We start from the raw sequence: 27,965 nt of genomic DNA, 5'->3' as shown, positions 1-27,965 counted from the left end.
CGCCAGCGGGATATTACAGGGCGTCCAGAAATCGTCCTTAAAAAAAAATCTGCATTGCTACTGTCGAAAATGCATTGCGCCCATTGTGAGAGTTATCAATGGAAATAACCCGAATCGGAGCCCCATACACACACGAACCACTGCTTTAAATCGTCTACCAGCGAAGCAAGCAAACCATACAAGAATCGAAGATCTCCGGGCTAGTTAGCCTCACTTCCTTAGCCAGCCGATACAACACAGCGCAGCAGTACCGCGGTTCCTGCCGTCCGGCCGGCGGCTCGCTGCTACACTCTCTCACACACGCCGGGGTGGTCCTTGTGTTGACTTACCGGTCTTATGTGCTGATGGTGTCGTTGTGAAGAGACAACAAGTGCGGGGAGGCTACCTGCCACCGTCCCGCTGCTCCGGGACAAGAGGAGCATCGATCTGCACACTTTCCCTGCCATCTCTCTAGTGAAAGCTCGCTCAGAAGGCGAATGCTGCGGGCGGACCGAGACAGACCGAGGGGAAAAGGGAGGGTGGTGGGCGGGTAGCGGGGCTGGACTAGTGCTGCTTCGTACACATGCCCAGCCAGCGTTGCACCAGAATTCAAAATTAAGCCACTTTACGCCGTCAGTTCTATTAATGTTGCATTACATATGTCGCACTTTCCGGCATCGTGCCTAAAAGACAACCTACACAAATGCAGGCGTAATACATCCGCATTTAAGGTAAAGTCAAGTGATAGGCCGTCTTTATGAAGTAGGAGTTGTGAGGATTTCATGTTGAATATGTATATATATTTCCGACAATGGCAATCTTAAATTGGCCTAGCAATACACTAAGCACTTGTGTCATTAATATGCTATGATACCAATATAGACCTATCATTTGGCTACAGTTGGAATTCAACAACCCAAAATTAAAGATATGTCTCAAAGTCCTGCAGAGCTGTAGTATACACCTCACTAGTTGTGGCCTGTATCCCATTGTGCTCTAACTGCACCTATTATTAGTTTGTTTCACTAGTCACTCGTGTGGAGACTCGCTGAGGATTAGCGGATCAAATCGAATGTATTGATCCACAGTAACTTTGAAAGGGTGTATTCTACCTTCTGAAATGTGCATCCATTTAAAAGGCTTTCAAAAACTGGCAGAAATTAGAAGCAGCAGCAGTAGGGCATAATGTTGCTCATGAATAAAATATAGTGCCACGGATGTAAGCAATAGTGATATAGAGCATATGAAGGATGTTTTGTCCAGTTGCCAACCGTGAGAGGGATGTTACCAAATGTTATTTTGCGGTCAAATAAGTCCCAGTAGTGACTGACTGACTGCCACACCTGCAACACATGTAGGTCAAAGGTGAAAAGTAAATAACTCATGGGTTTTATTGCAGAAAGTTGAAGAAGCGTTATACAGTGAATAGATTGTGCTTTAGTTTTACATTCATAAGCATGCCTCAGTATTGTTTTCGAATACTATCCTTCTCAGGGATCTCATTGCCTAGGGTTTCCTTTGGCCTGAATTCACCGTCGCCATTTCCGGTTCAGGAAATGGTTCAGCATACTGTGTGGGCAATTTAAATGCTAATTTCTCCCTTATTTTATATTAACAATGACCCGACGTGGTCTCTGTGGGCTGAACAGATTTTACAGAGAAAGTGTGTCACGTTATGGCTAGTGGGGAATTCCCATATGGCTTTGAACACACTTGTGTGAGCACTGTTGTTGACCATTGTCTGAGCTCCTATCAGAATGGAAAAAACGAGTTAAAAGTTCCATTATGAAATGGGATTCATGCCAGATTTAACAGGATATATCTGTGGATTGTTGCCTAACCATATTGACTAGGCCTACAAGTCGCCCCATTGAGCTATAAAAAGACTGGCTAGCTAGCTCACACCTGTTTTCTTAAGTATGTCTGTATGCATTAGGGAGATTTAGGTGTAACTATACTTTTATTAAGAATTATTGTAGAGAGAGTTGTTGTAATAGGGTTATAGCGTGTTTGTTTGTGTTTTTGTTGGTGTGTGTCTGTCTGTAGTCATGGAACAAGCTAAGACACTGCATTGAATTTACAGTCAAAAAGTAAAATAAAGGCCACACCCAAACCATACCTCACTCTGCAGCTGAGATAAGGTGAGTCCCGTTCTGCACACAAATATAATCCAGCCATATAAACTACTTTGGTTAGAGTTGTGTGTGCATATATGCATGTATATAGAGGCCCTCATACACACACATTCATGCACACGCATACACACCGTCAAACATTCACACCGTCAAATATAAAATGTGATCAGGATTTTATCTGTCAAGTAAAGATACTTCTTCATATGCAAGGTCAGGGCTTCACTGGAGCAACATGTCATCATTAAACTCAGCTATTGCCAATCTATCACATTTCACTGCAGCTTTCCCCCCACATATGCAGCCTACACACTTGAATATAGCTGCTCATGCAAACGCCACTCCCTGCTCTAAAACCATCAGGCCAGCATATCTACCATATGCATTTACAATGTTTGCTTAATGAAGCACTCCAGACTGAGATAGACTGCTGGAATGAATTGAAAAGATTTATGTATAGTCCAGAGAAGTAGAGAAGTAGTGGCAAAGTGGTGACTATACTGCGGCCATTCGAGGAGAAGTAAGACTCATCTTATCTCACTTACCCAGCTTTCACAACGGCTGGGCGGTGCCCGCGGCTACGCAACCAATTTACAAAGGAAATCTCTGAGTCCTTACAATGCAACAGCCCTACCTACACGCCCCATGCAACAGGCCTATCCAGTTCTTGTTGCTTACTGACTAGCAAGCCATGCCTATGAGGCCCCGCAGTGGTGGAACCCCAAGTAGAAGCAAGGCATGTACTGTTAGAGTCAGAGTATCTTAGAAATCTCTAGGGCCAGAAGGCGGGGTTATTGTATATCCTGCATAAGGTCAGCAAGTTCACTCCACTTCAGGCAGTGCACTGTAGGAAGTTGCACTGACAATGGCTCCACACTGAACACTATACGGCTAGTGTTTTAATCCTATAGTGTATGTTTTATCTATTGTTATCTTATTTTTTCTTATTTCTGCCCTTATTTGGGCAAATTTTTATTTGTTTTGCTAATGTATTGTATTATTTGTTGCTGGCCATGTCACAATGCATTGCGGTTTTAGAATGACCAAAATAAAAACACTCTTACACATTAATGTCGTGTACTTTATGCTAGGATTTGTATTCTGGGATTAATAAAGTTCTGTTTTATCTTGTCTTCACTTGTCTTCATGAATATCATGAGAAGATAACTGAGGGTAACGAGTTGGTAAAAGATAGTACAATTACCGAAACAAATCATGTAATTATAATTATTAAATGTATTATAATGAAGATAAAGCATGGCGTTGTTAGGTTGGATAGAAGAAGAGAGGATAGCATTTATTCAAAAGGCTTACGAACAATAGAGGTAAACCGTTTAGCACAGTTTGTCGTCTTTTTTGGCAATATGTCGATGGACATGTAGTTAGAAACACAAAGGGGAAAAATATATAGGGTGTAGTTAATGCTGCTTGACTCGGTTTTGTGAAATGGTTATTGATTTAGACCAAGTCTCAAAAGAGCCAGGTCAAAGTTCCCTTTATAAGTACATTAAATCCTAAATCTACCTATCACACATTCTCAGCCGATAACCAGTTTCTCTGTTTTAATACATTTCCATCAAAGAATCAATATTCATCTTTGCATTTATCCACTAACAAGCTGCCACACCAGCAAGTAGTGAAGTAAAAAAAAAAAAGTCTTTGTTATTACATTTTAAGAAGCAAATGCCAATCTATGTGTTGTAAGAACAGTACTTTCAAGAGATGCTGCAAGAAACAAACACGGATGGTTATTAATAACATGATTTTACTCGCTAGCATTCCCTATTGACTAATTTCACACCATATCATTCACTGTCCATAACATTCATCATGAATTCACCACAGGGAGCGCATTATGAATCCTACCAACATATTAACAAGTCCGGCCAATAAAAATTGGTACAGTTTAAGATTAAATTTAATATTCCTACCAAGCCAAGACGGATATACCAACTCTTTAAAGACAATGCTGATACACATAATTGAATGATAAAGGAATGTTCACAATGGGTGAGACTATATCTTTTATGGGAGTGGATGAAAAAAGACTTGAGATAAAGAATAAAGCCAAATAATGATGATAGACCTAATGGTGAAATCGAAGTCAGGCCGCTGTCAGAATCACCATCACTTGACACACTTATTGTACCTCTGGTGAGGCTCTTATGATTGTGAGAACACAAGCAATCCTGATCACCGAACGTTTAACACATAATTATTAAAATGCATTGAAATTTATCACTTTGTTGTCATAAATAATATGCATGTGCTTATAGTGCGCCAGTGCCCACTGCATTGGGCACACCCAACCCAGGAACGTTATACAGAAAGGGGCGGGGCAGGGGGCGGGGCTTATTCTGTAACACGGAACTGTTGTTTTGGACTCGTCGTTGAAGAGCAAAAAGAAGAAAACGCATATTCTGACACTTCGAAGAAACTCAATATTTGGTGTGACCTATTGTCATAAACGTGAGTAACCCACGCCATGCGTATATATGACTGCTCACTCGAGTCTATGACGCATGAAATGACCTCCTCTCTTCTCACAGTTATCACGGAGTGGTTGCTTCGCTTGCTAGCAGGCTAACATCAGCGATGGTCTTAAATATATATCTGACATGTCCTCCCAGGCATCTAGTGCCCAGACACCCGAGTCAACCACATACAATATATGTGTTAGAATACTCTGCATGTATATGTCTTATCATACAGCAGCGTGTGCTTCTGCGTTTTGCCTGACAGTGAGTCCTAGCTTTTGCATCGCTCACTATTATTATTATTGTGAACACTTGGTAGAAGCATTCGCTATCCGGTGGGGACATACATGGCATTTTGCAATTTTAGTGCATTGTGGAAGTGTCTTTCTCTAGCTGCTGTCAGCCCAGCAGATGTTGGGTGTGTGGGGGGGTTGTACAGATGTTGCTATCCCACTGGTCTACTGCATACAGTCGCACAACTTTTAGTTGAATTTGAAAGTCTAGAATGTCAGATTTTTCCGCAGGTTTATTTGTGAATCACTTAACGTCTACTACAAACCCCTCACGTACCAGCGTAATGCTACCAGTTACGTTTCATATGAATGGGGATTACTACAGATTAAAAAAACAAAAACATTCTATCTAGAATGTGTTATGGTTGTTGTATTATTATTGGAGGCATGTTAGTGGATTATTATTATTATACCGGCGGTTTGACTCCCAGCTGATATGTCTTGTGGTTTATCTATTATTATTGGTGGCAGGATTATAGTGTTAGGCTGGATGCCTGACTCCCAGCAGATGTTATGGGTTCAAACAAAAATTATTCCTGTCTATTTGTAGGCTGTTGGAAAGATACCTTAACCCATACCCACTATTCCATGTAAGATTCTAAAGCTTTTGAATAAAAGCATCCCTTAAATGGTCAGATAATTAGTATAACAGTTGTTTTAATGTATACGATTTCCTTGCACCAGCTTTTTGGGGACGTTAGGTTAAGCATTCTGGTTAAGATGTCCGCAGTGGCTACCTGTCTTATGAATGAACTCTCCTAATTAAAAGCTAATAATGTGAAGTTGCTCTTGAGAACCGCTTGGGATTGTAGCCTGACCAATGACCATTATAGATAATGGTGTTGTTGAACCTATAGGTCGATATGTGGCTTTCATGGGATATGCATTCGATTTCCCCAACTCCATGGTCTCATTGTTGAAACGCTCTGGTGGGTTGATTGGCAAAAATGAGTGCTTTCAGTTGAAAACAACACCAGAAATGATTTTCCCTGGAACAGATAGTTGAAAATCCCCATCAGCTGGGAATTAATGGGTTCAGTACAAAGCCTGCTTGTAGATAATGAATCCCATTCTCTCGACATGTTTCTGAACACCGGTTTAAATACTCCCTGCAATAGAGCAGTCTCCACGCAATAGTGTAGGATGCATTGTGTTGTATCAATTGTATGTCCTAATAGTTTTGTTTAGGTTGTACACATTGATTTTATGTTGCACAGAGCGAAGCATTAAAAAATAATATCCCCTCTACTACCCTGACTGGCACCTCCGTTAAACGAGAGAGATTTGATTATTATTTGGTTATGTTGCCAAACTCCTGAAACACCCCTTATCGTTAAATGTTGTCGACACAAAGGCTGACACTGTAAATGTCAGATGTAGAACTGTTTAGATTTCTAGCTTGAACGCATAAATACAACTCCAAGTGATTCCAGTCCATTCGGTTGCTGTCAGGACTTCAGTAAGAGACCTTCAACGCTCTGCGACTTTGGAAAGATTGAAAGGAGTGTGCGTGTGTATTCAAGCACGTTCAGTCCCATACTCAAGAGACCTCCTCAGTCCCTTTTGCCACGGAACACTGAATGTTCCCAATTAGCAATGTTGTTTTTTCCTGTTTGTCTTGCTGATTAAATGGGGGAAGACTGTCCTAATAGGCACACGTAATATTGATGGGTAATACAAGCTTTATCCATCATTCTTTTTTGGAGAATAATGGAGCTCCTTATTTTCCTAGTCTGGAAATCAACAGACTATGAAGGCAGCTGCCCACTTGTTTATTTTCTAATCACTCGGTTGTGGCACTAATAAATTACATCACTGTCTTATAAGAATTCAAGTTTTGGAGGCAGGACACACGTTTGGTGAATTGGTTTTTAAATAAGATTTATTTTTGGGTTGTTTCAAGAGATATCTGCATTTGGAGAGGCAGATTCTCCTTTACAGCAGAACCACCCCAGCTACAGTTTAGTTATAACCGTGTGACAACGTGTTGAACATTATGTGCACTGTATTGCAAGAGCTGAATTTCTACAGCCTCTTGCCTGCTCTATCATCTACGGCTGGAGGATGAATATGTGTCTACCCCTTATCTCAACTGATGCTTGGTTTCAATGGGCTGTCGCTCTACCCACAGGATGTTCCGCTTGCGGGCGCTTTCGGCGGCCTCTGTGGGCCTGGCCCTGATGTCTCGACGCTACCACAGTGGGCCAGTGCGGACCCAGGGCCGACGGAGACTGATGCTGGCAGCCCTGGTTGGGGTCACTGGGATATCGGCCAGCACAGGACTGCTCTGGACAAGGTATGAAAGCCCCCGCCCATTCGCATTCAAACACTCACTCACTCACTGACACACACACACACACACACACACACACTGTCCTAGCATTGCTTTGAAATTCAGAAAACCTATAGTTGCAGTCCGCTGCATTGGGGTTGGTCATGAAATGCTGAGCCACCGCCCCTAGCCAGCGGTGGTTTGTAATGATCTACACTCTATCGTAGAGTGGGAGCCAGGTGCTTACTTAACTTGCAGCCACTGCAAAAATGGTGTCAGGATGAGGTGGGAGTTCTTCAAAGACTCAGTGACACACTGTTGCGGGCTGCTGTGCGATGGATGGCATCTCCTGGACGCCTTGAGACCGATGAGGAGAGAGCGATCCCTGCCTCGTTTCCCTCAGTGTCTCGTAAAACTGAATTATACGGGTTCAACCTTGCAAGCTCCGAGAAGTCATCTTAATTCTTATAACAGCAATTTTCAATTCGGACAGTTGGCCGAGGTAAATGCCCCAACATACACCATGACACAGCGGAAAAAGAAACACAGCGCTCCTTTACTGTCGTTCCGTTTTCTCTTCTCTTTTTATCTCTCACTCTTCTCAGCGAGGCATTCAGGCTTTTACACACTTTTACTCCCCCCTCACGGCTCCGGGGCCAAACGGAGAAATGTATATCCCCATGTACCCATTAACCTCTTCGGTCCCCGGGACACGGACACCGTGTCGTCAGCGTAAGTGACACCCAGCGTCTCTGTGGTCTTGACACCCACAGGGCGTACGCCGACGCCGGGCCGTCGGTCGGTCACGCCAAGGGGGCGGAGCCGGAGGCCGAGGAGTTCCCCAAAGACGCCGAATCGGACGCGGAGTCGGACAAGTCCGTGGAGGCCACCAGTGGAGAGGAGGAGGAGGGAGGGGAGGAGGAGGGCGGTGCCGGCGAGGTGAAGAAAAAGAAGGTCCGCTCCGGATTCCGTGACCGCAAGGTAATCAATAGACAATAAACATGAAATAAACATCCGGTGGTTTGGTCGCCTGCTCTTTAATTTACCTCCGCAATGTATTTAATCAAATTTTTTCATAACTCGCCGTAATCGATGGCCAATAAGCTTGCATCAGATGATTAAGCTGTATGTGACCACTAGCAGTGAGGTTGCAGATTGCAACCAAGTGAATCCCCCCCCTTTTCCCCTCCCTTTCCAATGCCTTACTGGCCTGTACTGGCCTGTACTGACCTGTACTGGCCTATACTGGCCTGTACTGGCCTGTACTGGCCTGTACTGGCCTGTGTTGTTTAAGGTTTTGACAAAAGGAGATGGTTTAAGCGTGTCTGGGAGAGGGTTATGCTTCTCTTACACTTGGCTAACACACCGTGGCTAACACCACGGTGTGTGTGTGGATGTGTTGAGCTCCCTGTTGCTCGTACTTGTTTTTGAGACTGGGCCAAAGAGAGTTAAGCTTCTAGGACACGTATAGATAACACCACGGTGTATATGGATGTGTGGCACTCCGTCTTACCAGCGGTTGGTGTTGATGCCGGGTCAAAGAGAGGGATAAGCTTCTAGGACACTTCTAGTCAAACGGCATGGTGTGTGTGTGAAGATGTGTGGAGCATTGTTTCAGCCGTTGATTTTCATGTCCACATCCGAGAGAGAGTTAAGCTTCTTGGACACTTATAGTATAACATCACAATGTGTGGTGCATTTCATATACAACATTGCTTATAAGAACGCTTCTACACAACAAACCCCTTCCTTCTTAGAATTCTTAGCCCAAAACACTTCTTTTTTTTACTGAACTATAAAAGCGTTTTCTCTAGAGACGTTATTGGCTACTATAGAAACATGGCGGTGCATATATCTCCCTACGTAGATATGGGGGCTCATTCTAAGGTAACCAAAAACACTTTTTTTTTTCTTTTATGGGATTTTAGACTAATTAAAATATACTCATGAATATAATATTCCATTTCTGCCAAGGCCGTGCCGCTAGATTCCACACTTTTTTTATACACACCGCACCTTAAGTAAAGATTTGGAAACAATAACCGCTGTGAAATTGCTCTAATCTACTTTCATATGTGCCACCTGCTAACATTTGTATCACACTTTTAATAAGCCTGTGACAATGGATTGCTCTGTGTCTCTGATGGCACGTTACTTTTAACAGCAACAGGGCTAGAGAAAGACAAGAGATTTTAGGCTCCCATGTTTCAAACCAGACCTTCGATGCCATGCCAGACTTCTGCGCCTAGATTTACAAAAAGCCATTGGAGAATTGAGCAGATGAATAGAGCAATCACCTTAGCAGCTACAGCAGTCATCTGCCAAAAAATGTATTGATATTTGAAAGCATGTTTGCCCTTATGTGGCAAATCCCAGTTGAGATAAAGTAGGTACTTGTCTCGGTGGATATAGGTCTGTGTCGGACAGAGTGCCTAGTTTTGATGGAATACTATCCACTGAGTGTAAATTGCGTGTTTGAGTGCGTTTTCTGTCTGTCAAGCACTATTGCAGTTGCCCCTGAGATGCTGCACTTTGATTAAGTTTTATCCTGTGTGTGTGTTTGTGTGTCAGACTTGTGGGTAAGTTCTCCTCTGCCCCATTATCATCACATTTTGTGTTTATTTTGGAAAAAAGTAAGTATTCATAAATGTATTATGCAATGGGGAAAGTATGTCAAAAAACGTTGGTGAATGTATTTTTTGAGCGAGAGCAGGAAAACAAACATTCAGTCTCCTACGGTGTTGTTAATGCCCCGATCAATGGCCTGTGCATTTGAGGAGATGAGCAGAAGACGAGAGCGATCACAATGCTGCTCATGCTCTCCATCAATCAGGTCTTCCTTGACATCCCTCTTCTCAAATGTCCCCTAACCCCCTCATCCATATAGTATTTGCCCCAATGTTGTTGAGAAGGCACTTCTGTCATTTCCCTAAAGACCAATGCTTTCTGCAAAGAATTGGGGACCAGCATGAAGGACTAGGAATGCATGAGAAAAAGTCCTGTAAAGGAATCTCACTGTAAGAAACCTAAAGATACAGCCTACCTAAATCAGAGAATAATTTCAAAATGATAATGCCAGGAGTCTACGTTCTTTTGCTTTCAAAATTTAAATGAAACATGAGTCTTTCTCCAAGAATGTGTGTTTTAAACCTGCGCTCTGTGTTAAGGAATTGTTTTGTGAAATACTCTTGGCAAGAACATCTCCAAAATGCTGGAATGCACATTGGAGCTACACCCAAACTGATTACATCCTACACAGACTTTTAGCACTCTAAAATAATTAGCCACGCTGGCCTTTTCTGCCTAACATGATTGAGCATAACAATACACTTTTATGTCGACGTCAAATGCCATTGCTGCATCTATAATTAGAAACGGCTGCATCTGTGCCAGCCATTTCTTTTTCAGAGTGGTTAATACCAGTGTCAATTCTGGAATTATGTCGCTAATGATGTAGCTAATATGCTTCGTGTTTAAGAGGCCAAAATAAGACTTTAAAGACCTAATAATAAGACTCCAGTTTGAGAGAGGCCAACCCATGATCCCTCAGTTCTTGTGATACTGCGTTCAATACTCTGATTTGAGCGATTGGCGATCTGGACCGTGCTATTGGGGGATTTATTCCCAAATATCTACTTCACTCTCCCCAAATGACAGAGTATAACCCAGGACTGACCGAGATCTCCCCAGAGGTTAACCTGTCAGCCGCGCTAGACAATGAAACTGGAGATAGATTTAGTCCTTCATGTTGATGTGCTAATGGAGTCGGGGGCTGTAAGGTCACCCTCTCTCCCTGGCAGGATTGACAGCCTACCTTTCTGAAGCCACCCAGAGATGGGGCGGGCGGGGGGGGGGGGGGGGGGGGGGGAGAGAGACCTCTCACCCCTTAATCGCAACCATACCAATGCTGCTCCTGTCTGGTTATCCACACGTTGTCTGGATCGAAACGCTGTCGATGGGTGACTATTGAGTCAATTCTTCTTCTTTCTCCTCTCTGCCTCCCAGGTTATGGAGTATGAGAACAGGATCAGGGCGTACTCCACCCCCGACAAGATCTTCCGCTACTTTGCGACGCTGAAGGTCATTGGTGAGCACGGAGACCCTGAGGTGTACATGACCCCGCAGGACTTTGTGCGCTCCATCACCCCCAACGAGAAGCAGCCTGAGAGTGAGTACCAGTCCCGTTTGCCAATGTACGATAAGACCACTCTTTATGCTCCCTATGTTCAGGTCTTCCTGCCTCAAAGGATCAGTGCAAATCACACAAGAGCAAGAGAATACAAATAAGACTGTGACTGCAAATTGGAGTGCCCACAATGTAGATCAAATAAATATATTGATATAATCTATTTATATTCATTTGTAAATAAGTAGACATTATGCCTTTTCATTTTGGCCTTGAAATGGTTATGAATGCATCCTCTGTGCGTGCGTGTGCACGCATGTGTGCGTGAGCGTGTGCACGCATGTGAGCGTGAGCGTGTGCACGTCTGTGCCGGTGTGTGTGTGTCAATGTGTAATCACACGTACAAGTGTAATTCCATGGATCGCAGCATGGTGATTTATGGTCACCACTATGCAGGGAATAATGTCCCCCACTGACTCTGCACAGTGGATCGATCCCCCCCTCCTCCTCGGTTGGTGGTATCATCCATCGCCCTGTCCGATGTACAGCTCATGTGACTCCTCCCTACGCAACCAATGTCGAGAGCAATCAGGGACGGTTTGGCAGGGATGACCCACTCCAGGAGCGTCTGATTCTAAAGTAGGCCAGGCAGAGGGGTGCAGCGAAGGGGGGGGAAATAGGATGCGGCAGTGGGTATATTAATAAGCGTGTTGAAGCACATTCTTGGTGTCACGCTCAGATATGGTGGAAGATATCTGATCATTAGCTGTGCAGTGCTTGGGAAGGCAACTGGTCTTAGCTTGCGCTACAGTGCAACACTTGACTATTTCATCACCTCTGCTTGTGTGTATGTGTGTGCATATAATTACGTATGTGTATTTATACATATATATCGCTGCACTAGCTTTTGCCTTTTACTTTTTGCCTGACACTCTTTGTCCCGTAGGAGTATCTTCTGCATCTGTGCACTGTGCCTAACTTTAATGCTATGAGATCACTTTACCTTTCCTTCTTTGGAGCCTTCGATGCAGCCTTCTGTTGCAATGTGCTCCGCTAATCATATCTTGGTTGGGCTTGTCACGTCTCTGCTGTCTGGCAGCATCTGCTCTTCCATCACCTGAGTGCCTTCTAAATCTGCCGCCATGGTGGCAATTTCTTCCATCAACAGTGCCTCCCATACATTGGCCAGACACCCATCTCCAAGCTGCGTGTGACCCTTTCCCAAGCCCTCTCCTATAAAACTATATGAATGTCATAACACTGAGTCGAGATCCATTAGATTAGATGAGGGTGGGCATACATACATAAGTAGAACAAGGCGCCAAAAAGAGACTGCAGTGCATATTATTGGCAGACAGTCAACTCTTCCTCCGTCTTAGCTAACTAATTGCACCATTCAGCTGAAGAGTCCTGGCCTCCTAAATTGAGCTCCTAGCATAAGGTACTGGAACCCTGTTATTATTTAGTTAATTTGTCCACAACATCTGTGTCCGTAACGGCAATAACGGTATGTTTCTGATATTTTACACATTATTTGGGAATTGTCTGAAGAACGCCCCAACTTTGTAGCTTTTCTATCAACCCCTAGGGCCTACCTATTGACAAAGGTTTGACCTGTGTTACATACATTTTAGTGAGGCATCTACTTTTTATAAATTGATGAAAATGAAATGATCAATGAATGACAAACCGCTAAAAAGATTATTAACAAGCCTGAACACAATGATTAAAACAATCTACTCTGATTGGCTCTACAGAGTGTGTGCGCCATTGGCTTTTGAATAACTGAGGTTTAGCACTGATTGATGCAATTGGAACGACCTGGGCCCCTATTAGCGCATGTCTGGTTGGATCTAAATTTCAAAGCAGCGTTGATTACAAGATAGTCAGTACAATTGGAAGGCATTTCCTCAATACCCAAGGAATTTATAGCCTATTGCAGTCCAATGAAAATCAATTCCAAGACTTGGAACTGCAACTGATTTTGATTAGTTAATTATTCTGAGAATTTTGGCAAGTGACAAACCCTAAAATGGACACCTGCACACTCCCCAAGTCACACCTTTGAATCAATGATGCAAATACAAATCTGAGGGAATTTAGTTTCCATCGTAAAATGATTCGAAAATGTTCACTTTATTATAACTAAGACCCGATATGCTCAACTAAAGAAAGGTGTTGGGTGTTCATTTTTTACAATATAATGTGATATAGTTGCATAAAAAGGGTATATTGCAACATATGGGTATCATTTCAGTTGGTAAATGGATGTTTGTCAGTTGTATGCGTGTGGTTGTCTTGTAGTAGAAAGACCTAGATATGTTTCACAGAGACACCACATAGAACATGATTGGCCGCTGTCCACACTCTTGATCTTTCTCTTTGCACTTCAGTCACCATGTGGAGTATTACCAAATGCAGTATTTTCTGCTGTTTGTTTTGTGAAGTACATTAACCTATGCTGTGCTACACTATTGGCCAGGGCACATTTCAAGATACATCTCAATGTCATTGTGTTTCAATGGATAACCAAAGGATTAATAATTGATTGATAACATGGGGAGAAATGGAATATTTCCATGCACTATAGAGATTAAAGATGGCCAGGCATTTGCTTTCTGCAGCTGCAAGTCCCTATGGTGTACATGGCACTTTATTGAATGGATGTTCTCCCTCTGGGAGCAGAACATTTGAAATCTTTCAATCTGTTGGAGGTATAGATATACCGTACCGGAGATGGCTGTTCGAATAAGGGTCATCCGAACCATAAAGAAAGGTGCTCAAGATCAATGGTGTCATGATTGCTGTGTGTAAACCCTCACCAGCTTAGGGGCCAAAGAGGAATGTCCTCCTCTATTCAATGAAGGTGGGGGTCCCAGATAGAAGGGCCCGGGATACTAGAAGTCAAATCAAATGGCAGTGAAGGATGGAGGAAAATACAATATGTGGACGACCATTAACCTCCTAATTTGACCCAATGGCCAATCGGATACATTATTCATTCTATTACCGTGGGCATAATGACATTGACTTTGGAAATACATAATTCTAACCTTTTTATTCTGATCACCGCGGTTAATAAATTAGTCTAGGTTGCTCAGGCAAGCTCATCAAGTGCATTCTCCTGTCAGGGCTACGGTGGATCGCGCCACCTCCCTTCATCTAAATCCTTGCTGCACACTTCGATCAGTGCTAAGAAAATGCTGTCCAGCAAATAAATCCTTCATTAGAAGTTCTATGCGATAAACGATCAGACTAATGAAAGCTGAAGCTGAAGCTGTGTGGTGGGAATAATTGGGGAATGTAAATGAGTTGTAAATTGCCTGTATTAATCTCTGGCACATGTCTGCGAGTGACATCATGGAAATGGGTCTCCCCCAGTTCTAAGTAAATGCTCGGGGCCATGTGGCTGTCTGTGAAGATCGGTGGTAATGCTTTATTAAAGTGAAAACATGGATGTTGGTTTGATAAATACATTAAAAACATGTTGTTTTGTTAAGGGAGCAGCTGTACAAGTTTTCCTTTATTGTTGCCCAGGCTGGCCATTTATCATTGTATTGTTTCATGTTTGGCATTTTTCCTTTTTAGTTATGGATTAAGTGATTACGTATGGATTCAGTTTATGAATTTACTTTGGCTTATGGGGCAGTTGACGAAGCAAAAGAAAAAGCCAAATTTCAGCCAAAGCCAATCTTAAAGTGGTGCCCTTTTTATAAAATGCTTGTCTTGGTACTTTTTTGTACTTTTTTGCGTGTAAGTGTCATTCCCTCATGCTGTCGTTCTCTCTTCATTACAGGTCTGGGCTTGGATCAGTTCATGGTGAAGCGCTACGATGGCAAGGTAAGCTGGACTGGGGAAACAGAGAGGGGATACCGAGTGGAATAACCACAAGCTCCTTCAAAAACGTTTCCTAATCACCTTGCTCTTTTCTCAAATCTCAACCAAATTCAACCAAAGCTAATGGCTGACTGGATTCCTATCCAGACAATATTCTTAAGTGTAGTTGCATTGTGATTATACTTTATATGGGTTTATTCTCCGTTCGCCAACACATCAAACCAGCTGTAGGCCTTGTTTTTTTTGGGACAGTTGCAGGCGCTTTGCCAAGAGACCAAAGTCATTTAAATGGAATTGTGAGGCAGGAAGTGGAGGCTACTGTTTCCTGTCATGTCTGATAAATGGATATAATCAAATATGTTTACCCTCTTTATTAGACTCTTAACTTCTACTTCAGTACTAAATAATTACGCTCCATTTTTTATTTTCATGTTATGTGGCAATTTAAACCAACTATAAATTATTTAAACAAACGATCAATTAACTTTAATAAAATGGTTTATTACTGGGCTCAACGGTTCAGTTTGTCGATAGTGTAAATGCAATCTTTAACTTTGACTAGCCTTTTGCGAATTGAAACACTTTTCACTAATACTTGACCTTGCTAACAACTCCTTATGCACACATTCCACAACAAATACACTTGAATCACAAAAAAGCTCCCATGACAGATAGCCGTAGCAGAGCTTAGCTATGTGTCTCTGGTGATTTACAACTTGACACGCCTTCTGTCATGCTAGAGCAAGGATAAATCGCTCCAAAATGGCAGTGGCATGCCCTCAGTGGAGACCATCTCCTCTTATACCCAAATCCCAGAACTAATAAGATATTATCCCAGTCCCCTAACCGGCTTCCATACTCCACACTCGCAACACAGAAATTCTATTAAAAAGTAATTATTTCTTTCCCAACTATTACTCAGCAGACTTCTTCTCTGGGGAGTCATTGCCTTAGACGCCTCGCTTTATGTTCGTCCTTAAAACAGCTGTTGGCTAAGAAACGGATCTGGTGGTGCAGAGGAAGTTCTTCCACCTGCACCAGAAAGTATCTCTAAATTTTGGTGCATTTTTTTAAAAATGTGATTAAACCAAACCAAACGTTCTTCATATGTTTCAGATGAAAGTCTGCATGGTGAGGACAAACTACTTTTTGTTCTTGGGAATCCATGGGAGCCAAATCATTGCTTTTACTAATGCTTGGTTGGACTTTATTGCTGACATGAATACTCTGAGTACTAAAATACAGCCCGTACAGAGAACCCAACCTACATGAGGTGTGGCTCCTCACTTAATCAATAAAAGAGGGCCGCCCAACATTAGTCATCGTTATGACCTATTTAAATGCAATAACAGAAGGTGAACCTTGGACCTAATCAGGCCCCCTATGGCGACACCGTCATCCAATACCAGCCTCTCCCCTCCCATTCCCGCCTATTGATTTTCATTTTGCAACATTCCTCCCCTGTTCCTTACACCAGGGAGCCTTTCTGCCCCACAGCCCTCAGCCACCTCCTCCTCTAGCGCAGGCCGTTCATCAGCATACACCCCGTTGCGTTCCCAAGCACATCATCAGACGCGGGCTCCCCCGACTATGCAGAGGCTTTTATTTTGGCCATATCTCATGCTGCTTCCCCCTTCCTGGATCACATCTTAATTCAGACATGAAGGCAGATTTTGTTGGGCCATCAACATCCGTAGGCAGCCGGCATGAAGACGATCTATTGTCGCTACAATGGACCGCTCCTGATTTGTGGTGAGCGCTATGCAAATGGCGGCCATATCTCCAGGCTCAGCGCACCCTTGGTTTTGCGAGTCAAATCAGGGACTGCAACTTGATCTATGGCTTTGATTTCTCCCCGGGAGTCTCCCTGCAACGGCCACAGAGCCTCAAGGACCTGCTAGCTCCAGCCTATGCTCCCTCCCCCCCCCCCCCCCCCCCCGCCTTCTCTCTCTCCCCCTCTCCCCCGCTCGCCCTCTGGAGGGCTCTTCTCCCCTTCCCCTCCACTGACACATGCCTCCGCCTGATTGGCTAAGTAGCAACCGCGGGCTGGCGGCAGGAGTGGGACGCCCCAGTGCGCTCCATGAAGCCACGCCATGCCACTCCACGTTAATTAAAATTAGAACTCTGCACACTGAGTCATTATCCTGAACATGCAATTATGGCGACCGCAGTAAGGCCGGCGCATCTGCCCTGAATGTTAATCGTGGATTTCCAAAGGCAGGTGTGTGTGTGGTAAGGTGGTGGCGCATGCAGAAGTCGAGAGAGAACTAGCCGTTAATGACCTCACCGTCGCCTCAGTCGCTGGCTGTGGTTTCAGTTAGACAACAGCCTCTTCCTCCATACGGTGATGCCACACATGGGTGGTTCAATCTGTAAGAAAACTGTTTAAGTTGCCACCCCCCCCCCCCCAACCTCCTTCCCCTAACCCCTTTCTCCCCCCTCAAAGTAAACCACATTATTATTAAGCGTGTGTATGTGGTTTTATGGTAAACCATATGTATATATAGCTTTTTTTATGTTGTTGTTTTAATATGTGTGTGTGTGTGGTGTTTACTCAATGTTTATTCTGTCCTCTCTTGCAGAGCACACATACATAACACATGTTTATGTGTGTGCTTTTGTGTGTGTGTGCCGTCTCCCCCCTGACGTGTGCATTTGCTCATCATGTGACCCTCCCCGTTGTGATTATTATTTTAACAGTTGTTGATCTCTCTTGCTCTTGAGGGCAGCCGCTCGCCGTCATATAACAAGTAATCCCACCATTTTTGTCTCTCCTCCTCCTCCTCCCACTCCCTCCCTCCCCCCTCCCGCCCATCCGTGGATAACCGTTCCCCATCAACTTTTGTTGCTGTCTCCCCCGCCGCCCCCCCCCCCCCCATCTCTCTCTCTCTCTCTCTCTCTCTCTCTCTCTCTCTCTCTCTCTCTCTCTCTCTCTCTCTCTCTCTCTCTCTCTCTCTCTCTCTCTACCTACTTGTCACTTCTCCCTCCTCCCCTCTTAACTGTCCATGTGCTCCCCCCTCCCCCCCTCCCTCCCTCCCTCCCCACCCCATCCACGGTTGTGCCCCTCCCTCTCTGCAGGACTTCTGGCAGGTATGAGGCGCGTGCCGAACAGCATGCGTGCGTGTGCCCCTGTATAACAATACTGTACTGTGTGTACATACTCGCCCACCCACCTCCGATCTCTTTCTCTCTCTCTCTCTCTCTGGCTCTCTCTCTCTCTCTGGCTCTCTCTGCCTTTTCTGTTCCTCAATTGCCCTGACCACTGTTCCCGTGCTGGTGGTGTGTAGGGCGGGGGGTGTATGTCCGTCCCCCTGCTCTGACACAGAGGGCACGGGGCCCAGGAGCCCTTCTCCCGAGTATTGCATCTCAGCTTCTGCATTCTTCTTCAAGGCTCTTTTTAAGCAGAGCCATCTCCACAATTGACGCTTCAGAAGTGCGTCGGAGAAAGGGCACAAAATAATGGATTGAAAAGCGTATAAACGGAAGTCAAGAAGCAAGCCGAGTTCTGCCTCACATTTTTCTTCATTCTCGCACGAAGAGAGGGAAGGCCCGCGATCGAACGGTGCCGTAATGAGAACAGACGAGCAGTAGGCCAGCGACGCCACACCAGCCACACACAATATAGGCTTCGGCCCTTTTATTAGTCATATAAAGTGTAATGGGAGACTACACACCTTATTTATTTATAGAGGCGCCAGAGCGCGTGGCTGATTGGGTACGCTGCGGACGCCCTTTGTTATAATAAGAACTCTAGACTGTAGGTCAGGCCCATAAAAAGTCAAGCCATAACCTGTCCTCTCCATAGCCGTGGCAGGGAGGCCGTCGCCCGCTATTGTGTTGTGTTGTTTGTGTGCATAGCGTATGCACACTAATTACTCCACCATAGCTCCCCTGCTATTGTATGGTTGGGTGGGGACAGCTGCCTGCCATACGCTCGCTGAATTGAACTTGCTGAATTATTGAAACGTCTTCTTATACTTTCGTTTTTTTCGCTGGGTCTTGCGAAAAGCTGAGATGCAACGGGCAGCTATACAAAGTCCTACACGTAGAACTTAACTTGTATCTGTCGATGCAAAGCTCTCTTACTCTATGCCCCGTCACAACCTCCTAAACTACCCTCTCTTCTCTACTTCTCAGACTCTCTCTCGTTCTCTCTCTCTCTCTCTCTTTTCCCCATGCCTTTGCGCTGATGCTCTCCCCCCAGCATGTACTGCTCAATGCCTGTGCCTGACCGGGGTGAAAGTAGTTGTAGGTGGCGCCTCCTGTCTGCGCATGGTGGCGTCACAGGGCGGTCTGGATTCAGGAAATGGCTGAAAGTTGGCCCCCTATTGGAGCCAGCTGTGCTATTGTGCTTGATTCGCCTCTTTCTGGACTGCCCTGGACCTCAGCACTGCATGTTTACTGTCGAGCATGTACCTCTGTAGCATTGGGACTCTTTGGTGTGTGTGTGGCTGCTCTTGAGACCAAGTGGCGGGCTCCATGTCCTGCTACAGCTGCTGCTGCTGCTGCTGCTGCTGCTGCTGCCGCCGCCGCGGCAGGGTCCCCTGACCCTGTGTCCCGTGACTCCTGTCGCTCACCAGGAATGCTATGGGAGACTTCTACAGCAGTGATGTCACGGCAACTGTCGTGTTTACTCCTTGTGTTTCAGAGGGCCCAGCGCCCAGCTGTCCGGTTGGCGGTTTCACCATCGTTCGCTCCGTTTCTCTCTCTCTCTCCATCTTGGTTTCAAAACACTTGATTCTCTTTTTTTTTTTTTGTCTTTCCAATTGTCTTTTCACTCCCTCTTGTGCAAAAATAGACACACACACACACACAGACACACACACACACAGACACAGACACAGACACCGACCCAAGGCCTATACCACTAACGTCTAACAGTACATCCGGGTACCCAGTGGGGTCTGCTGACACACGTCCCCTCCGTCTCTTCTCTCTGGGGACCTCTGGTGCCCTTTGGATACCTTTGTGTGTTCCCACTCCGCCCCAAAGTATTATCCACCCGTTATTAACAGCACATCTGCTGCTCATTACCCCTGGGCTGACCCAGAGCTAATTCACTATTTCCCTTTCTGCTTTAATGTATTTTCTTGGGCGGCTTTGCCAGTAGGTCTGGCGGTGAGGTTACCCTACCTGTTCGTTGTCCGCTGGCTCGCAAGTCTTCCTCTGCCTCTCGTTTTCGCAGGATGCCCTATATAGGTCATTGTGCCCCCCCTCCCCCCATTTTCCACTTAAGTTTCTTCCAAAGATACAGCAACCCCAGAGCATCCCCCGCCCCCCGCTCCCGCCCGCCTCTGTTGTCATGGGCGCCGCCTGTCAGTCACTGGCCCTAGCTTCACCTCTCTCTTTCCTTTCCTGTTAGGCTCTTTCTGGACCGCTGAGTTTAAAACACATGAGTAGTACACACGTACACATACACACCTGTACTCTGAGGAGAAGGGCTGCTTTAGGGTAGCCATTATTCACGCATAAACCCACATGTGCACACACACACTACATGTATACGTTACACTGCATATAGATCCGCTCAGATTTCCACACAGTGGAGTGGAGAGAGAAACCGGAGTGGCAGACTCCATTCGCCTTGCTGTGCAGTGAAGGTTTTCATCTCCGGGTCGGGTCGGTCTAGGCGTAGACAATCAGCCCACTGTGGGCCCCCACAGGGCCCAGCAAAGAGGAAAATAGATACTTCTGTCTGCCTGGCTGCAGTCTCTTCCCCTCCCCTCCCCTCCCCTCCAGTTGAATAATCCGCCCTTTTAACGGCCACTTGACTCCCGGTCACTCCCGGCCATCTTGGTCCGAGCCAGTGAAAGGTGTGTTCTTCCTGTCCTCACCTCTTCTCCTTCCTCTAAACGCTGCCGCTTATCGGGGTGCTTCGGGGCCATTATGTGTGACAGAGCAGGGGAATTGGGGCATTACAAGAGGCTTTGTGATGTCCACAGCGGCAACTCTACCCAGCCAACTCTGCCATTGGCACCCAAAAAAACACAGGACACCCACACAACTGGTCAAGCGCTGTTAATGAAGGCGATGCCTCCACAATAAAGGCAGGAGGGAAAATTACATGGGTGAAAAGGGGTGGATGGTATATTAACTATGTATTTGATTTCTGCATTCAAACCCTCGGCCACATTAGAAATAGCACGGCGTGTCGTGTCGAATTAACAAGGATCACATTTCAATTGACTCGACCAGCTGTCTGGTCGACTCTTTCATGGACGACTTGGTGCAATGTATGCATTGCCTTTCATCCCAGCTGCCGAATAACGGAGCCCATCAAAGCAATAATGGCACGCGGGGATGTGGCAATAAAAGCGCCGGCCAATTTCTGTCTGCAGTCACTGAAAAAGGGGGATGCTGGATTTGCATAACGTAGCACAACTTATTATACAAAGAAACCAAATAATTTTGTCATATTACCAAACCCCAGCGTGTTTAATGCAGACTTGGTTTGAATACCGTCGCAAGTTGTTATGCAACACAGATTTCCAACCAATCTGCGGGTTGTGTGGCTAGAAAGTGTTTCTAATCCACTCAAGTGAAATGAGCAGGAATTAGAATCATCCCTTTCTGCACGCAAGCTGCCGGCTGCGTTCACCATGAGAGACTCTTTTGCGGCGACTCCTGCTAAAAGTTTTGGACGGGAGTTATTCCAGCTGGGCTGCCTCCTGGTCCCGCCCCGGTCCACCGCGGGGATAAGCCCCGTCTGACCCTTTCCACCCTGGCTGCCTGAAGCCTGGCCTGGGCTCTGTCAGCTCTGTGCTTCCCTCTGCCCCCCTGGCTCCCACTGCCGCCGTGGCAGTGCTGTGGAGAGCCCCCGTCAACTGGACCAAGCCTGCAGAACTGGCTCTAGTGTGACTGACACGTCCAGAAATGGAAGGCGCTCCCACACGCCCATGCTCCCACACATACTTCAGCAAAGATGAGGAAAAAGGGCTAATGTGCTTATGTGTTTGACAGATGCAAACATGATCCAATTCAAAACCAATTTGCTATTTTGACATCCCTAAAGCTGCCTTAAAACCTGGCGTGCACTACATATTCCAACATTTGTGAAGAAATATGAAGAGCACTGATGAAGCTTTGGCAGGCTGCTCACCCTGCCGGTCAATAAGTAAAGCTCAACTTGAGATGAACATGTGTGTGACGGTGAAGAAAATCCCCAATGTATTTTGAGTTTGGATGTTCGGCATTCATTGCTGATGTTTCTACCAACAATACTTAATTTTGATTATTGCAGCCCTGGTTCAAAAGCCTACGCAATACGCCCACACCCAACACTCAACAACAGCCAAGTGCTGTTTAATTAACTAGAGTGCTGCGACAATTAGGATTACAGCCATTTGTAGATCCTTCGCTTATTAGACAAGCACCAGCACATGGGCCGGTCTGTAGCGAAATGTTGTTGGTACTGAAGGCAGAGCTTGTGTCTCGGAGGAAATTATTATTTTAAATTGCTAATGACCCCGTACTTTGGGGCATGGCGGGAAATGCCTTCTGTGGATTAGAGAAATGCTCTAGTCTAGAGAGCATGCCTCCCACAACTGCACTCACTCAATCGTTACATGCTCCTGGGCTTAACATTTTCATGGTGCGGGGGTGTGTCTGTACGTGTGTGTACGTGCGTGCACATGCGTTTGTTTGTATTGTACGTGCGTGTACATGCGTGTGTGTACGTGCGTGTACATCCGTTTGCACGTGTGTGTGTGTGTGTGTGTGTGTGTGTGTGTGTGGGAGGGATCTGTCAAAAGAGTGTGAGTGATTTCTCAGTCCGTCAGTCACAAGGCAATGGCTGAATCTTAAAGGTCCCATGGCATGCTATTTTATGGATGCTTTAATATAGGTATTAGTGGGCCCCTAATACAGTACTTGAAGACGTTCAAGAAATTCAGATCTGCACCAAGGCTGAATTTCTTGAACGTCTTCAACTGGCTCGTAGTGGCTGTAACTCTAGAGTTACAGCCACTACGAGCCAGTCCCACAATGAGCTCTCCACGAACGCGCCGTTTTTTAGAGGCAGGTCAAGGTGGAGGGTGGGGGTGTGGCCCTGAGCAGCTTGTTGCCACGGTACCATGCGCTAGTGTTTACAGTGGAACACTGAACACTCCGGGTGCTCCGGCGGGAGTCCTGGAGCTCTATATCTAAATAATATCATATTATATTTAGATATCTATATAATATAATATATATTATCATGGTCAAAAGCTGTTTGCGCCTGCGGATGATATTATGAATCTCAAACGACTGCGTCGGGTTCTCAGATGCCTCTGGTTCTTCCACTTCCACGTCAATATTAAGTACAAGACTGAACCGCGAAATGGAGGAGAAGGGGATTGTTGCCCGCGATTGTTGCCCGGGGTTGTCTGTGTCTGGTTGGTTGAGAAGGAATTGGAACCACGACATGGAGGAGAAAAGGATTGTTGTCCGTTGGCCAGCGTGGCTCTGACGGACCATCGGAGCCCCGCTGAACGCTGGCCGCCCCCGGGGCTGCCCGTTGAACGCTGGCCGCCCGCCCAGCCCCGGGGGCGGCCAGCTTTCAACGGGGCTCCGATGGTCCGTCGGAGCCACGCTGGCCGCCCCCGGGGCTGCCCGGCTTCAACGGTCAATCCTGGGCAACAATCCTTTTCTCCTCCATGTCGCGGTTCCCAATTCCTTCTCGACCAACCTGACGCAGTCTAGTCTTTTCACCAAATGGGAGCTTTATGCAAGCTTGCGTTATTGTGTTGCGTGTTATGCGCCATAACACCAACAGCAGAACGGTTATCCAAATTACAAAGAACACTTGCATTACAGTGTGTGTATTCACACACACACACATGTGGCGCTCGCACGGCCCTAGCTCATTGTCTCATTGGCGGGCCAAATTCTCTGGGCGGGCCAAGCAGAGAAAGGGGAGGTAACCTGGTCCCGTATGACGTCATACTTGACCGGAAGCCAAATCAAAGCGTTTCAGCGATCCTTTTTTCAAAGATGGAGTAAGATAGCTACTTCTCGGTTTACACCTAATGCAAATTTAAGCTACTGGGGGACCATAGGGAGGCTAGGGGAACTCAACTTAATGTTAGAAAACCTCATAAAGTGAAATTTTCATGCCATGGGACCTTTAAAGAGAGAGAACATTAACTTCATTGAGAAACTGTTGGATGGCTGTCGTCGCCGTGAATGTGTGCTGGTCTGGAGGCCTGCGGCGACTGTCTCCCCCCACTGAATACAAGTTTTTAGCTCTGATCTCTGGACTCGCCTCTCCTTGAACTTGGCTTGGGAGACAGTGGGTGGAGGAGGCGGGAGAGCGAGAGAGTGGGAGGAGGGCTGGGGGGGGGTTATCCTTGACACAGTACAGAGAGCTGTAATAGTGCTGTGCCACTGTTGTGATAATCATTATAATGAGCTCCACTGTGGTCGGGTCTCCTGTGATTGTGCGTAATGGGCAGGGCGGAGGGATGGTGGAGTTACGGTCGGAGCTGTGTCTGCGTTGTCTGTGGTAGTGCGATGGTCTCAGGGCTCTGGGCCGGGGTGTACACGAGACATAGCCCTCTCTTGCTCACTCACACTCTATTTATCTCTCTATCTCCTTGTTCTCAAACACGCATTAACAGACATGCACAACCGTCACGTACCAGCTTTAAACAACCATCTCCCCCTTGTCGTCTCGTTCGTCTCTCTCTCTTTTTCTCTCCTCGTTTTGCATATTTTAACAGGAGCACTGCTGCCAGAAATAACTCTTTCTTCCCTCGCCCCGTCGCCTCCCCCCCCCCCCCCCTCTCTCCACCGATCTCTCTCTCTCTCTCCCTCCACCACTTATGCATGAAGAGAACATCCATAATTAATGTTACAGTGGAAAGTGTATTTTCTATCTTTGAATCGGGGAGGTATGGGGCTCAAGTGGGATGGCGATGGCGCCGCTGACGGTGTGCGTGTGTAAACCAATACCCTGTGCTCTGACGGGTCAGGTATATCATGGGGGGGAAGGAGAGTGTGTCCACAGGGGAATGTGATTGATTGATTGATTGATTGATTTTTTTCTATCATATATTTAAGTATCGCAATAAAGATATGTCAGAGGATGGATGGTGAAGTCAAGCAGATATATGATACTTACCGTGTGTAGTATACTATAATCTAAAAATGCTATAATCCTAGATATTCACACCTGTCCTGTCTGATGTTGTATTCCAGGTGTAAGAGTGTTGTGTTTGTGCGTGTACCTGTCATAAAGCCGTTGTTGTGTCTTTGTTTCCCAGAGGCCCCTGCCTAAGATGGCGGAGGTCGTTCTTGACTGTAACTCAAAAATTGTTTTCTCCTCCTTTCCTCTCCTTGTGAAATGGAACCCTTTTACAGACGGAGGTAACGCCATGTGACCCCCATCCCCCCCCTCCCCTCCATGCATGCTCTGTTCCCTTATCTAATCACTGTTATTATGTGTATTATGTGTTCAGTTACATCCCCCTTCTCCCTCCGCCTCCCCTTGGAGAGGGGGGGGGGCACTGAGCGCTGTGACTTAAGTGTTGTCACCCCAAGTGTTCGATGTGCATGCGATCAAGACTCTCTCATGCAATGCTGTGGATATACACATGGTCACCAAAAAATGTGTTGTTTAGTGTGTGTGTGTGTGTGTGTGTGTGTGTGTGTGTGTGTGCGCGTGTGTGTGAGAGAGGATGACACGAGTGACGTCTAATGAAGAGTAACATTGCTGTTGATTATTAATACATCCAGGTCGTTTCGATGTAATCAGTGTGGTTGTGTATCGATGGCGTTCGCGTGTACATGTGTGTGTGTGTGTGTGTGTGTGTCTTTGTGCCACAGTCTTTCTGTGACATCGTGTTGCCTCTGTATGTTAAACACTTGTGAGTACAGCCGCTCTTCTTTAATGACCTCGTGAGTACGTGATCGCCCCCCAGCCGCCTGCCCCTCCCTGGCTTCATGTGTATGCAGCACTTGCATGATAGTGTTAGCTCTTCTGTTGTGTGTGTGGTTCCCTCTAGTGAATTAGTATCAATGGGGCTGAATTGCCATGTTGGTGTAATATGTGTAGAGATGCTGTGTGTGTGTGTGCGCGTTTGATGTTGTATGTGTCAGTGTGTGTGGGGGTTTGAGCTATGCTGATCTTGTTTATCGTCGTTTTTCCATTGATCAGTACCGGGAGAATAAAAGGAGAGTTTTCGTTATCGTGTTTGAGAAGGTTTTGGGAAAATCTAATTAATGTACTATTTATAGGGTAGTCTAATCTGTGGGCTGGTTTCTCTTAAGGATACCCCAAGTGATGCACTATATGAATCCTAAATTTCCTACAACTTGTGCCAGAGGTACAACATTTACACTAGTGTTTACACTCAATGACAGTTACTCTAGTCTTTATGCACTAGCACAACGACAGCTGCTCTGTTTCCGGTCAGCACGCTTTGAATGTGTACCTAAAGCACAACTCTTCGTAGTTCTCCCGGGCCGGGTAGTCAGTGGAAAAATGATGTACGAGTTTAGCCCTCAGGCACACACACACATACACACTTACATCAAACACGCACACCCAGCCAGGGGCCTCTCACTGTCTAGATTCACCCCAATATCACCCCTGGGACCAGTGGTAAGAAAAATGCCTCATACATATTATGTTCTAAACTATATTTCTCTCTCTCGCAATCTCTCTCTCTCTCTCTTGCTCTCGATCTCTCTCTCTTGCTCTTTCTCTGCCTCTTGCAACATCTCCTTCATTTGTGCGTTCCGCTCTGTTGAGCAGAAGATAGCCCAGGAGCGGGAGAAGTTTGCGGACGAGGACAGTATATTCTTCTCGCTGGGAGAGTGTGGCCTCATCTCCTTCTCAGACTACATCTTCCTCACCACCGTCCTCTCCAGTAAGTGACTGACAGTGGGCCAGCTCCACTCAGAATACATTACCATTCAGTCTCCCGTTCTGCCCGTTCTGGGGTACCGGTCTCAGTTCTTCAACGTGAAGGCTGTATAATTATCATCAATAGCGATATATTTTTAGCCAGATAGGTCCCGCTATGACGAGTTAGTTGTTAAAACCTGCAGCAATTAATTTAAGTCCAAAACGATTATTTTCATGCCATTACCCCCCCCCACCGCCCCCCGCAAACCAAATTGATATAGAGCGACGAAATAAAAGTGAAGTGTAGTCGATGGACCCCACGGGGGCCACAAAAGTTGCCAATAACTTTGAACCAAAGTGGCAGCCGGGGTAGAAGGAAAAGGGTTGAAGGAAACGGAACCGCCGCAGTGTCCTTGGGAGGCAGCCGGGGCCTTCCAGATGGATATGTCCCGCCTCACCTGCACCTGAAGTCTGGCCAGCGGTGTTGGGATGGTGATGGAGTGTGGAGCGCTTTGTTTTAGACGTGCGATAAAGGACAATAATACGGGGGCTGCCCTTCCACCTAAAGTGCAGAGGGCTGCCGTCCTGGCGGCTTGACTCGGCCGTTCATCATGCGGAGGGATGAGAAGGCCTGCTCCCCCTCGTGTGCAGGGGCCCACTGGGGACGGGGCGGGAGGGTGAATCAACGGGAGACGACTGACAGAAGGCGGCACCGGTAGCCTTAGTTCATATTCCGATGGATGGGCTGATCTGAGCCTGACGCCTCAGCCACACCACGGCCACATAGTGAACAACTGAGCCGGTTCTGTCTGCGCCGCCCTCCCATCTGGAAGTCATGTTTGGAAAGAGAGTCAGGATTAGACCCTGAATTAAACCTCTAATCTGACGTGTATTGTGTCCTACTCCTATTCATTGTGTTACGATCTCAATCTGTGTGTGTGTGTGTGTGTGTGTGTGTGTGTGTGTGTGTGTGTGTGTGTGTGTGTGTGTGTGTGTGTGTGTGTGTGTGTGTGTGTGTGTGT

The 27,965-nt window shown here is 46.0% G+C and overlaps 1 protein-coding gene across 3 annotated transcripts in view; it reads left to right on the top strand.

Moving 5' to 3' along the window:
• Positions 1 to 4,452: 4,452 nt before the first annotated feature.
• Positions 4,453 to 27,965, top strand: part of micu1 (mitochondrial calcium uptake 1) — a 34,602-nt gene continuing 11,089 nt past the window's right edge. Inside the window, exons 1-7 of one of the 3 annotated variants that reach the window (XM_084470619.1) lie at positions 4,453 to 4,580; positions 7,013 to 7,177; positions 7,927 to 8,134; positions 11,159 to 11,321; positions 15,076 to 15,119; positions 18,195 to 18,206; positions 26,851 to 26,965. In XM_084470619.1, the coding sequence (XP_084326745.1) occupies positions 7,014 to 7,177; positions 7,927 to 8,134; positions 11,159 to 11,321; positions 15,076 to 15,119; positions 18,195 to 18,206; positions 26,851 to 26,965 (706 nt within the window). In that variant the 5' untranslated portion in view covers positions 4,453 to 4,580; position 7,013. Of the gene's footprint in view, positions 4,581 to 7,012; positions 7,178 to 7,926; positions 8,135 to 11,158; positions 11,322 to 15,075; positions 15,120 to 16,232; positions 16,248 to 18,194; positions 18,207 to 26,850; positions 26,966 to 27,965 lie in introns of all 3 variants that reach the window. The other 2 variants (XM_084470618.1, XM_084470620.1) reach the window with 2 other exon arrangements.

This window comes from Micromesistius poutassou (assembly GCF_964030765.1).
Source record: "Micromesistius poutassou genome assembly, chromosome: 7".
Taxonomy (NCBI): Eukaryota; Metazoa; Chordata; class Actinopteri; order Gadiformes; family Gadidae; genus Micromesistius; species Micromesistius poutassou.
Note: the sequence above shows the minus strand (reverse complement) of the source record. Positions and strands in the feature narration are given on the sequence as shown.